The 13,464-nt window shown below is 33.6% G+C and overlaps 3 protein-coding genes across 5 annotated transcripts in view; 2 read left to right on the forward strand and 1 right to left on the reverse strand.

Annotated features, from left to right (window-relative positions):
* The first annotated feature begins 81 nt into the window (after positions 1-81).
* Positions 82-977, forward strand: LOC116340366 (deoxycytidylate deaminase). The gene is made up of 2 exons (XM_031766841.1): positions 82-217; positions 287-977. The coding sequence occupies exons 1-2, from the start codon at positions 169-171 to the stop codon at positions 835-837; spliced, it is 600 nt and encodes a 199-aa protein (XP_031622701.1). The 5' UTR covers positions 82-168; the 3' UTR covers positions 838-977.
* Positions 978-983: 6 nt separating this feature from the next.
* LOC116340362 (glycosyltransferase 25 family member) lies at positions 984-4,634 on the reverse strand. Its single transcript, XM_031766832.1, has 6 exons — positions 3,815-4,634; positions 3,467-3,695; positions 2,369-3,312; positions 2,177-2,310; positions 1,828-2,046; positions 984-1,567 (listed from the first exon to the last, which is right to left on the reverse strand). The coding sequence occupies exons 1-6, from the start codon at positions 4,063-4,065 to the stop codon at positions 1,353-1,355; spliced, it is 1,992 nt and encodes a 663-aa protein (XP_031622692.1). The 5' UTR covers positions 4,066-4,634; the 3' UTR covers positions 984-1,352.
* Positions 4,635-4,742: 108 nt separating this feature from the next.
* LOC116340365 (MOB kinase activator-like 2) overlaps positions 4,743-13,464 on the forward strand; it is a 103,874-nt gene continuing 95,152 nt past the window's right edge. The window contains exons 1-2 of one of the 3 annotated variants that reach the window (XM_031766837.1): positions 4,743-4,870; positions 8,794-9,395. In XM_031766837.1, coding sequence (XP_031622697.1) covers positions 9,391-9,395 — 5 coding nt within the window. In that variant the 5' untranslated portion in view covers positions 4,743-4,870; positions 8,794-9,390. Of the gene's footprint in view, positions 4,871-6,594; positions 7,023-8,793; positions 9,396-13,464 lie in introns of those variants that run through there. The other 2 variants (XM_031766840.1, XM_031766838.1) reach the window with 2 other exon arrangements.

A 13,464-nucleotide genomic window follows, 5' to 3' on the forward strand; every position in this document is an offset into this window, starting at 1 on the left:
GTGCGCCATCTTAATATTCAATTTCAAACCCATACATAAAGTGTGTTTTGCCGCGTATTTTTGACAATTCCATAAAAATACCAACAACAAAACCAGTTTATTTTTGTTACAAGAATATTCATAGTCGTTGATCCAAACGTGGAAGGTGTAAATAGATTCGTGCGAAAAATGGAAGAAAATATCGTGCAAAATGGTTCGCCGTCAAAAAAGCGTGAGGGTAATTAAAAATGCTATGCATTCTCAATTATTTCCATTCATTCGATTTTTCTTGTCTGATCCACCATAGATTACATCGAATGGGATGATTATTTTATGGCGATGGCATTTTTGGCAGCAAAACGTAGCAAAGATCCAAGCACACAGGTCGGTGCATGTATTGTGAACGAAGATAAAAAAATCGTTGGTGTTGGTTATAATGGATTTCCGTTGGGATGCAGCGATGACGAATTCCCATGGTGTAAAAATACACCGAATGCGATTGACTCAAAATACATGTATGTTTGTCATGCCGAAGTGAATGCAGTGCTCAATAAATTATCGGCCGATTTAAAGAATTGCACATTGTATGTGGCATTGTTTCCGTGCAATGAATGCGCCAAAATTATTATTCAGTCACGCATTAAGGATATCATCTATTTGTCGGATAAACATGCACACAAACCTGAGGTAATTGCATCGAAGCGAATGCTTGACGCAGCCGGAATCAAGTACACGCAATACAAACCAACTTGCAAACGTATCGTTATCGATTTCAATGACGTTGATAATAAAATGCTCAATCAACTGCCACCAACACCGAATAAAATGAACTGGAGCGAACAAAATGGTTCCAAGTAAATTCAGATGCAATACGCACACAACCAAAGTCGAAGATATTTAAGTTCACCAATACTTTTTTAAAAAGTTTTTTTTTTGTGAAGTCATAGACAAAATAGCAAATTAATGAAATAAAATCTCGATTTTTCTCATTTTTCGAATCGATCGTTTTTATTGGATATGTAAAATTGTTCCTAAAAATAATTGTTTACTTCAATAAAATTTTACACATTGAAAATGCATATGGCTTTTCTTTTTGTTCTTCATGTTCGTTGGAGATTCATTAAATAAGATGCATATGCAGACTGTCTGATTTTCATTGGTCATGGCTTTTACTTAATTATTATATATTTTATAGAATACAGTGTATGAGAGAAAATATATCGAAGCATTTGCAATGCTCAAAAGCGAAAAAAACAGAAATAATTGACGCATTTACAAAAAAAGGCACTTTGCGACTTTTGAGAAATAGAATTTGGTGCGGCAAGTAACGTTCACCGTTTTCGTTTCTTTTAATTTTCAATTGACTTTTTGTATCATAGCTCCGTGTGCTGATCGGATGATGACTTATGCTGGATAGTTGCGTGATCATTTACATTATTTATAAAGAACGAAGTGTCGATCGATGCATTGTTGATGGCATTGACATTTAAATTTTGATCCACTGTGTTGTCCATTGATTTTTGCAATTGATCCGAAGGACTGCCATTACTGACTTCTTTGTTGCCCTTTTTCTCCATTGTCTCGTCGCCTAAAATTGGAATTATATATTTGTTATTGCTTTTTTTTTCTACTAATGTAGTTTCAATCAATGTGAAAAAAACCATCTTTAAAATCAATATCAATCGCATTTGGTCGTTTTTACTAAATTGAACAATTAAAAATGATTGACACTTGCTCTGGTTATTTCGGTCGATGACAAATATTTTGTTATGGAATTTCGAATTTAAATTAGTTTATTCGGACCGAAATTTGTCATTTGCGAAATTAGTGTCTGTGTGAAATATTTACCAGTAACATTGATGATGTCAGACTCTTCCGACGGTTCGGTATCCGACAAATATCCGTCGTCGCCTGTGTAGTGCGTTGGAAAGAGTAGAAGTGGAGCCGCACTCCATGCAACCAGATTTCGATTGGGAAAAGCACTCTTCCACGTCTCATTTTGATGTTGATTGAACATAACTGGCAGAAATTCATCGACTGGTATCAAATTTTCAAGCGGTTTTGCAGCTAAAATTAAAATATTACCGTCAATTATTTTTCCTTTTAAAGTGAGATTTGTCAATTTTTTAAAAATATTTTCTTTGGTTTTTCTTATCAATCGGCCAAATTTCAAATAACCAAAAACACAAATAAATACCCAAAAGTTTTTTAGCTCCTTCAAGTGAGAGAACGTATCCAAGTGTCCAGTAGGAGTAGCTTGCATGAACTAAGTAATCGGAACCATCTACCCACATCTCGTTCTTTTTTAATAGTCGCTTGCGACCAAAGTATCTGTCAAATAAACGCAAAATGGAATTTATCGTAAAACCTAAGTGATTTGATTTCTTACATTAGATCCCATCCACCAATTTTTCGAGCTTCATCAAGTAAATGCATTGCTCGTTGCTTAAAATACGGCTCAAAGCGTATGTCATCTTCAAGTACAAGAACTTCCTGTAAATTCTGTGCCACTTGTTTTTCCCACACCATAAAATGACTTAAAAAGCAACCAATTTCACCTTTGGTCATGGGTCGATTGTGGAATGGATCCGAATATCCCGGCAAATATTTTACACCAATTTCATCCAAATATTCTTGTGTCAATTTCTTTCCATCGACTGCAGCCACGTGTTCAACATTCAATCCAAGCTCTTTAAAACTTCGTTCCATTTTAATGCGTCGTTCTGGACGCCGCAGTAAATTAATCATGAAAATTTTATCCAAACTCATTTTGTCCATCGACGGAAGTTCGTTGAATCGTTCAAGTTCTGGTTCAACGTCAATTGAACCATTCAATTCATCGTTTAAAATCATAATTTTCAAATTGATCAATTGTTTATAATCTTTGTCAATGTCATCATCCGCATCCAATGGCACACTTACATACCCATAGAGGTAATCATTTGAGATTTTTAACGGCATTTGAGAATAGTTTGCCGATAATGCGAATATAATGATGTCATCCGTTGGTATTTTTGATAAATCATAATCGTTGAGCGAAAAACGTGCACCCAAAATTGTTTTGTTGAAGGTTAACGTATCGCTGCGTCTGTCATTCAAATTGATAAGCACGGCACTGTGCACCATTGGCACATTGAATTGACCACGACGATTGTAATTGTAAATGTTTTTATAGTCTTCGGTACGTTGATAATAGTATTCGGACGTCATACCACCCCAAAAATTTGAGTAGAGACCATCGGACATGAGCATAGGTGCGACAACTGGCACATCAAAACTCAACAATTCGGTGAGTGTTGTTGGACGGGTCAGAAGCACATCGGCATCAAGGAACTAAAAATTTAAAAAAGAAAATTTGTTTTTTTTTTGTTTTCATTCTAAATGCAGTCTTGAAGAGTTTTTTTTTTCTCAATAAATTCAAGATAAATGCATACATTTTCACTACCTTACTATTTTTTTGTCTTCAAATTTTAAATTATTTACTCACGAAAACATAATCGGCCCACATTTTTCGGCCATAATTCAGGGCCTCTTCTTTCATTCGAATCACATCCAAATAGCGTTCATCGGGCCAATGTGTTTGAGATGTTTCCAAGTCACGTCGTTTGGTCGTGTTATCATACTGAACATTAACATGATGATATTCGCTAGACCATTTGTGCAGCCATGCATTTAAGACCTCAATCGTTTCATCTTCATTATGGTCGGAGCGAAGCCTGTAACGAAATCAGTATTTTCTTTCTGTTCTTAAATTGATTTTTAAAACAAACGGAGTTTTAAAAAAAATCATTCTTAATTAAAAAGATCAAAAAATTAAATGTTATTTAGGGATTACCATAACGAAATGCGCTGCTTTGGGTATTCGATGCGATTCAAATACGTTAAAAACAATGGCAGAATATGAGCCTTATTCCGAAATAATGTGACAATTAAAATTGTCGGTGGTTTTGTATATTCTGCATTTATATCATTTGGCACTTCGATCGATTGCTTTGAATGCTCATCATTTTTTGTCTTTACATCGGCAGATGTGACAAATAATAGATTAACGTGGCATACGATTAAAATCACAATCAAATAATTCATATTTTACACCGCATAAACATAAATATGACACACAAAAAAAACAACCGTTGCAAATACAGAGAAATAACACTCTTAATTTTGATTAGTTTGCACACATTTGGGAAATTAAGAAAATAACGTAGTTTTATTGTTTTCTTTCAAATAAAAAAAAAACAACTAAAATGATCGAAAACGGAAATTTCAAGAGAATAAAAACAACACAAGACTAACTAATCAACGCAACCATTTGACTTGATATGCTTAAGCGGCTAACGTAGGAACATGGCACACGATCTTTTTTTCTTCTTCTTAAATTACTGATAACAAAACATGATAAAATATCGTCGAGCGTTATTTTTTATGTCATTTCGGGAAAAATCTCTCTCTCATTCACTCACTATCGTGCATATGACACCGTTTCAAAATATGTTTTATAACAAGTTCGTTCGCAATGCAACATGAAATTCTTTGATTTTGCTTCGTTGATTTCCGTACGGTTTCAGTTGTTTGCAAAAACAATGCGATCATAGATGAAAAATAAAAATAAAAAATTGAATGAGATTTGACAAATCAAAACAACAATAAGAACAGTAATTGTAAGTTCGGATTGAATGTATGTGACAGATGTCCAGTAGAGGACGCTGAACGTCAACATTACCGTGTTACTTTCGTATTTTCTTCGTTTTGTTGTTTGTTTTTAACATTCTCATTATACAAATGTCATACCGGATCGAAACGATTGCACAACCACAAACAATTCGACCACAATATCAGTCAATCGTAATGTCAATTTAACTAAACGAATTTTCGATATAAAAATAAAAGAGTAAGTTTTTCAAAATAATCGGATTTTTGTTCGGTCATTGGAATTTGTATCCTTGCTTAAATCCACAGAGCACCACTGGTGAGAGAGAGTGACTGTTTGAAAGCATGTGCATTGACATTTTTAGAAAAATAAATCGATTCATTGTTCGAATGTGGTGTGTGTGTCATTTTAGAATTGCAACATGTTTGGCAAATATTATTCATAATTTAACAATTTATTCGCTTATGTGTTTTGAGTATTTCTGATTTCTTCAATAAATTCATGGTAAAATATGCTACAAATATTCGGTGCAATGATTTTATAATTCACCACCATACAAAATTCTTATATAATTACAACATTTTATTATTTGAAAATTGCTCGCACAAATTGCAATTGCACAAAAATGTGTTCATTTACATATTACCAAATAAACGAGATGTACATGAGCTTGATTGCTGTAAATAATCAAACGAATTAAAAACAATCATTTTCGGGGGTGAAACGTTTTCCAATTTGAAGTTGAAATTAAACGGGTAAAATGCAATTGCGTGTGATTTATTCACCAAAGTGTTAAACATACGCACTTACTGCTGAAACTCACCTCAGAAAATGGCCTGACATCACACACTTATACATTCATTTACACAAAGACACACACGCACACACACACACATCACTTGCATACGATGTACCCAATTGAAAACAACTGAACGCAATTGAAACCTTTTGTTTTCGTTTACCTAAATGAGTTTGTCTGTTGACGAAGAAACTAGATATTGATTCAAATGCAAAAAAATATATATGATACAACAACATTAGCCAAACAAATGTTCAATCAACTATTGTGCATGTGTCAATTATAATGCAAAAATGCATTGATAAGCGAACGCGTGAGATTTATTAAAAAATAAAATTTTAATTACAATCAGCAGGTTACCAAAATAAACGTCGAATCGAACGAGATTTGGTGAAGTTCGTTTGAGTGCGTTTTGTTAGTGTGTATGTGTGTGCGTTTGTATGAGTGTTGTGGTTCACATTTTTTGACAACATAACGAATCGAATAAACACACACTGCATGCATATCTGTCAAAATATCCAGAGCCCATATGTGCTGCTGGTTATGTATATGTGCGATATATATATGTGTATGTGTTGTGCTCTTATGCTCATCTAAAATACATGTATACGTGAATGAATGAGTGCTATTACTGCGTTCAAAGGCTATTCGAGAAGTGAAAATTCTACTTTCTTTGCTTCATATACATGCACGATACGTCGTTTTTTTCGTTTCCTATTTTATTATTTTTATTGTTATTATCATTGAGGCATTAAAAAAAAGTACGTCAGTGTGTGAATGTGCTAAATAAATACAAGAAAATATAATTGGTTCGATTTTAATTCGCAACGAATGCGAAAATTTGTGAGAGAAGACAGATAAAAAAAAAGAATATTATCCACACATTACTGGCTACTGATTTTTTCGGAAAGATTGAATTTGACAAATTCAAAAGAATCATCGCCAAAATATAACAACAATCAAATAAATTCCATGTTCAAATCGCAAAATTCATTGTTGTTTTGAATTTTGCGTTGTACATCTTTTTATTTTATCACTCAAACACAGTTTTCGTGTGTGTCTTTTGATTTTAAAGTAAAGTTTTTTGGTGCATTTCATGAGAATTAATAAGAGTGTGAGTGTGTTTTACTTTCCTGATTAGCCAAACAAATTGTTAAGAAACATTACTGTCAAAGTGAGAATATTTAATTCGAACAAAAGTTTTTTCTCAAACAAAATCGTTTTGTTCACTTGCTCTAGTTTCAATTTTCATTTTTCGTTTCTTGTTCATTACGTTCGATGGAAAGAGGAAAAAAACCATGTGTTATCCATTGACTTTGAGTGACCAGTGAAAGATTTTTTTTTTAATGCCAATCTGAAAAACGAAAAACAAACAAACAAAGTAGAAGGAACGGTGCTGTGTGTCTTTGCATCATGTGTCACTGAATGGGCCAAATGCAAAACGAAATCGTGAAAAAATAAGATCTGAAATCAATTTCAACCACCTGAAGTTCTCATTGAATTCACAAAATTTATGGGGCTCCATATCCCCGACCAACAGCGATGACAACAATAGATAAAAAGGAAAATAAGAAAAATCATTTTGTTTGATCTGTAAGTGAAATTGAAATTGTATGTATTGGAGGGGTTTTCGCGTTTGCTCTTCTCCTGAACTTTTGTTTTATAGATTTTTACCTCTTCGTTAACAATCAACATTCAATCGTTCAGTATGTTTCTTCTCATCGCTTATCTGAACCACCGTAATTCAAATAAACAACATTAGACTTATGAGAAATACAACAAATGTATCGATAATACAAAATCAATGCAGAGTGTGTGTATGTGCGTGTGTGTACATGGTGATGGTGGCTGAATATCCGAATCATAGAGTAGAGTAAAGTAGAGTTTCACAGTAAAACCATTTGAATGAGAACAACAAGAGAGAAATCGCGAATGAAAAACTATTTATTAATAATTAGTGAGTTAAACGAAATCGCGAGAGCGCAAAAATTCAAGCGAACGAATCGGAAAGTCTAAGCACAAGTTTAGTTGCAGATGGCTCAATCGCCCCCAAAGAACCGATACGAACTGAAGCCATACTAATTCACACCGTTTCAAATTATTTACCTCCAAAGAAATTCAACACGGATGCAACATTAGCCAACCGCATAGAATTGAGAGACAAACAGAATGGAAATAGAATACCAAGAATCGATTGAATATTTCCATTTAATATTCTGTTTGGTTTTCTTTTTTTCTGTTCAATTATTCCAACGTCGCGTTTCATTTCGAAGCAAAGCAACAACAATAATAAAAAAACACTTGACCATAAAGTGGTTTTTTGTTTTTCACTGTTATTCGTTCAATTCAAAGGGTGTATTTTTAGAAGAGAGAAAAATCAATGAAAAAAATCGTTTTATTTTGTCGAATCAATCAATCTGGTAATTTGATTAAAGTGATTCTCTTTTTTTTGCATCAAATCCAATAGCATCCCTCACGCGCCACACAACCCAATATATGCACGTGCAAAATGAGAGCAATTGAACACAATTTATGTGATGATCCATCCGAAAATTTATATCATCCATGCTCACAGGATTCGAAATGCCAACACCATTTGACTATATATCGCCGTATAATATAATCAATAACCAGTGCGTTGAGCATATCAGGCAACTGGTAAATTCGGTTAAAAGCTATTTTCACATAATTGATTAAAGTGAAAATAGTATATGTGCGATGTTTATGCCCGAAAAACGAAAAACACTATGGTTTGGTAATTTGATAACCATAGTTTTAGTACTCAAATGTATGTGTGTGTAACCGATAATCTATATAGAATGAAATCAATTTCGCATATTTTATTTTTGATTGCATATCCGGTTTGATAGTGATCCACTCGATACACTATAAATATCAAACCAAGAGCGACAATGCGTATCTCGCTTATTCATCTCTTTCTATCGCATTTTTGCTCTTCCTCTCTCTCTTGACGGTTTGTGTATGTATTCAACGTAGAGGTTAATTAAAGTGGTTAATTAAAACTCCAATAACCAATGTGAATTGGTGTCTCTTTTAAGAGCTTCTAGTCTCGTTTTCAATTGTAACCAATATACTTGGTGAAAATTGGTGGAATTGTTTTTGCGGTAGAATCCATTTTAAATGAAATTGAACAATTTAAAGCCATTAATTAACATATTGAATAAGTTACTCGAATAGCAAACGATTGCAGTTTGGAAATCAAAACTTGATAATGGAAGAGAGTGTGTTTTTTAATGTAAAATAACCATTGAATTGCTCCTTTTTTAAATTGGTAGAATGTTTGTTGAGGAAAAATACAAAAAAATGTCCAGTTAAAAATGTCACTTTTTTTTTCTTTTTACAGAACGCTGAAAATGAAATGAAACACACCCAATGAAAAGTGTGACGAATCGATAATGTTGTCAAAAGTGTGAATTAATTGTGCGAAATTTGAAAGAAAATCAATTTCAAAACGAAGGAAAAATTGACTGATGCTCTTTTAAAAACAAAAAATATGCGACAAACAGGATTTTGACAATTTATATGTGTTAGTGCGTAGCAATAAAAAGTTGTGTGGTCAACATATTGGCACAAAACGTTAACGAAAATTAAAAATAAAAGTGAATGCAGTGCAGAAAAGAAAGACTTCATTTGTTATTGTAACGTTCAAAATTGGGACTGAGCGCTGCTGAGCTGAATGGTGTTGTACATCGGTGGATACTGTGATCTGGGTTAAACGGTGTTGTGTTTGGAGTAACAGGCTTACGACGACAACAACGACACACACACACACTCACACATACAAACGTACACGTTGTATAGGCGACAACCACAGAAAGGCCACAGCTAGCGAATTCAAAATTCGCAAAAATCACACACATTTTGCAGTTGAAAAAGTAAAAGAAACGCCGTCAAACTGGAGCGACTTCCTGAATATCTGCGAGACACCGTTGAATGGTTTATGGGGTAAGTACATATTCATCGATAAATGTTGGCTGAGCACAACAAATGATCAATGCTTTGGATTCGTCCATTTTTCATACTCTCTTGCTCTCTCTCTCTCTCTCTCTGTGCGTATTTATCTATTCTGTATGAAACCTCTTTCGAAAATTCATTGAACAGAACGACAAAATTCATATGCAGATTCTGTTTCTCAGGGCAATATATGTAAGGAGCAGAGCTCTTCCTCAGTGCAAAGAATTAAAATTTGCAAAAATTATTCAAATTGATAATATTATGATTTTGAATATTTTTTTTTGAACTTTTAATATTTTTCTCCTCACTGAGAACTCCTCCTGCTCTTTGGCGCTCCACTGGCTCCTCTGATCACTCCTCCTCAGATATAGTGCTCTGAGAAACAGTCTCTGATTTTATGTGATGTGAATTTATTTGGTGAATGGAATACATACATCCCACATATATGTAACAGTTGCTGCTTTTGTCATAATCGATTAAAAAGCTTTTAACTGTGGGCTATGGTAACGGTTCTTGTATTCATATAGAATTCTCTCTCTCGCTCTTTCATGCGCATACAGTGTTTATCGAAAATGTTATCTTCTTTTTATTCCGCATAAACCAGGAAAGTTATTTCGGGCATCCGTTGTTTTGCTCATTAATTCAGTTAAGAGATTTGTATTATGATCGTTGACGTTTATGATGAGCTCTTTGATTAGTCATGGTTACCATGAAAAATCCTATACCCGCCGACTGGTATATTTACTATTTTATTTCAGTGATGCTACATTTGGTTAACATTTTTTTTTTTTGTGAAAATATTTCGAATCTATTCGAGTCCTTTTTAATCCATGTATTCAACTCAAACGAACATAAACAAGCGAATGAATGAATGAAACATAATTTTATATAAATGAAGTGATCTCAACACAAAAGCTGACAAAATGGGGGCGAAAGTGGAGGGGGGAAAATGAAAAGACTATATTATTGAATTGTTTTCTCTCGTTACATCTTTAGATTTATCTTTAGCAAATGGTGAACTTTCAAACAAAAACAAAGAAAAACGCTAAGCTGAATAAAAAGTTTAATTTGAAATAAGCACAACATGAAGAAAAAAATGCATCTCGCGTAACTTCACTCTCTTTCAATTTTGATTAAAATTCTCGATGAAATTGCAAAAATGTTCATAAAATCCATTGAGCAACTTAACAACAAAAAATATGAGTGAAGAAAAATGACTTCAACAATTAAAATGAGTGTGTTCATCTAATGTTGAATAAAAGTAGAAGACGGAACACGATTTATAGTATCTTTTATCGTCGTCGTCATTTATTAAATATTACACTTAAAGTATGAGCCTTTTTTTTGTTTTCATGTCTCAAAAACTCTCAAAAATATTTTGCCAAAGAGAAAAAATTGCATTTTTCGTTCCAATTTATTCCATTTTTCTCTGTTACTCCCCCTCTTTCATTTTGTCACCCTTCTTCGACTAAGAAGCACACTTGACAAGTAAACAAATTGCAATATGCATGTTACTATTTTGGGGCGCACATAAATCCCCCCTATACACACACACCTATACCTAGGTACATGATGGAATGAAGCTTTTAAAATGTATCACGAGGTATTTTCCTTCTCAATTTCAAGCATTCAACTTCAAAATGTTTAATTGAATCGTCATTTAAAATGACGAAAAACTTTTCCATGTACAATAATGTATAAGTCGATACAACTCGATGTTGTCGTTGCATTCGAAAAAAAAACGTACTCGCATTGCAGTTTCAGTACACATTTAGATTGGAGCTGAAAAAAAACGAACACATGTATATATATTTGTCATTGTACAATATATAGGAACAGAAGAATTATGATGGCGATATCAGTTTGCGTATATATGATGGGCTCTTATTTCGAAATCTACTTAAAGCATTGTTTTCAGCGTTACTGAACGAAACTTTATGATATCATATTGTGTTTGATGCCTCTGATTCGACGAAAACTGAGAACGACGTCGACTAGTCTGAAGCACCCACAGTCCCACATCCAAACATTTCGCAGCTCACAATCAACAACTTATGCTATTCCTCGCCCCACAACACAATCAATAAGTCTTTCCCGTTCTTCCACCTCGTACACACCACATGGTATAACTGAAACGATGATAATAAGCAATACACACTCATTATTTTGATGGCAAAAATTTGTTGAAACGCTGTGGTGTCGTGCATAATGCTTACACTCTTTCAAAAATCGCAACATTGATAATGCTTGTTTTTTTTTTTTCTTTCGTCGCTTTGAAAGTATGTTATTTATTATTTGTTTCAACAGCAAAAATTATTATAAATCTGCTACAAAACGATTTTGCCACATGAATAGCAACAAAGACACTGCGAATAAACAGCAAGATTATTTTTTGTTGCTTATTTATAGAATATGAGCAGTGAAGCGAAACGTTCGAGAAAAAACATCACATCTCATGATATTTTTAGTGTATTTACTTGAGTATATGAGTAATTATGATGAGTGAGTTTGTCAAATCAAACTCAATTTAATAATCTGTTTGTATGGTTTCATCGAGAATCATTTCTTCTACTTATAAAGAGCAACAGTGATTGATTGACAATGTTAAATGGAAAAACTAAAGTTAGCATCATCTGAATTGTCATTAAACAAAGAGAAAGTTTTGTCACATTAATTATCATCACTTTTTGTGGAAGTGAGAAACAATACATATATATCGCATTCCGTTTAAGCAATGAAAACACGTCGCAGGGCAAAAGAGACTTATGATGCATCGATTTGTCCCTAAAATGCCATCGAATAAAAATGCGAAACTTTTATTGAAATAGAATATTCTAGTCCTTTCGTTGTTGTTTTTCATCGATTCATTTTGGATTAAAATGATGTTTTTTACAGAGTTTGGAAAAATAAAAGCGGAAAATGTGCCTTAATTGAGTTGAGGAAGATGATGTGTAATTGATTACTGTGTCCCCTTGACGTAACACACTAAAACGCATGATATTGGCTTAATGAAGTTAATTTTCGAAAAAAGCTAGAAATCCATAACTGTGTCGCATTGCTTCGCTGTTGTTGAACTTGTTGGTTTTGTCACATGTGTTTTGAGCGTGCAAATGTTACCAATAGAGATAGTGTGTGAAAACTTTTACTCCCCAATAGTAGTATCGAATTAACTGTTGTTCACATCACGCCATTATTGTTTACACTTGAAAATATCGAGGCCTGTATATGTAGATGCTTTGCTATTTGTTTCGACTGATTATCGCTTTTAAAAGTAATTTGTAATTACTTTGTTTGTTTCATCGCAAAGACGACGAAATGTAACAAAAGCATGCTTAGATGTCGACACTGGCCGATCGAAATATTTCATGAAAATCAAATTATGAGGCTCATCGTTCATTCGTATATATGTGTTAATGACAATAAAATAAACAATGGACACGTGATATTACAATTTGTCGGTAGCAAAATCACGGAATATATACATTCTATATTGACTTACTAAACAGCTCTGCCATGCTCTCTTTATTGCTCTTCCTTTCCCTATCTCTTTCTTTCGCTTTGCAAATTACTCATTGATTGATGCATTGCACGTGTAATAATGTCCGCGAGCTGCTTACGCGAGAGTGTCGAAGTAAATTCGAACAAATTTTATGGTGCTTCATAATTCGCTAGAAAAACGGTCGACATCTTCCTATTTCTGTCTCGATGTATATACCATATTTTGGTTACTATTGGTTATTGATTGGTCGTGGCTTGTATTTCACGAACTTTAATGCTATTACAAGAAAACTCAAACCATTTTGAATGAAACAAAAGAAGACGAAAATGAAAATCACTGTTTGCAAAAGTAAACAGAAGGCCCATATGGTCTCATTACATCAAATACACAACAGTCATTTTTGTGTTTCGTTTCATTTTACATGTCGATAGTCCATCAGTCGACTCGGTCACTTGATATTTTGCCCGGAGTGTTATGTATGCATTTTTTTTGTCTCTTTCCTTTCGTCTATTGGTTGGGTTCTTGCATTCTAGACGATTTGTCTGCTGTACAATTCATGTG

The sequence above is a fragment of the Contarinia nasturtii genome, unplaced genomic scaffold (assembly GCF_009176525.2).
Source record: "Contarinia nasturtii isolate CC-2019 unplaced genomic scaffold, AAFC_CNas_1.1 Cnas_scaffold_630, whole genome shotgun sequence".
NCBI lineage: Eukaryota > Metazoa > Arthropoda > Insecta > Diptera > Cecidomyiidae > Contarinia > Contarinia nasturtii.

What these genes read in the sequence shown, in the direction of transcription:
- LOC116340362 (XM_031766832.1), bottom strand. Translation starts at nt 4,065, where the DNA reads ATGAATTATTTGATTGTGATTTTAATCGTATGCCACGTTAATCTATTA. An exon ending in AAGCAGCGCATTTCGTTATG is followed by an intron (nt 3,696 to 3,814) that starts GTAATCCCTAAA and finishes ATTTCGTTACAG; the next exon opens with GCTTCGCTCCGACCATAATG. An exon ending in AGGAGCTAAAAAACTTTTGG is followed by an intron (nt 2,047 to 2,176) that starts GTATTTATTTGT and finishes TTTTAATTTTAG; the next exon opens with CTGCAAAACCGCTTGAAAAT.
- LOC116340366 (XM_031766841.1), top strand. Translation starts at nt 169, where the DNA reads ATGGAAGAAAATATCGTGCAAAATGGTTCGCCGTCAAAAAAGCGTGAG. An exon ending in GCCGTCAAAAAAGCGTGAGG is followed by an intron (nt 218 to 286) that starts GTAATTAAAAAT and finishes GATCCACCATAG; the next exon opens with ATTACATCGAATGGGATGAT.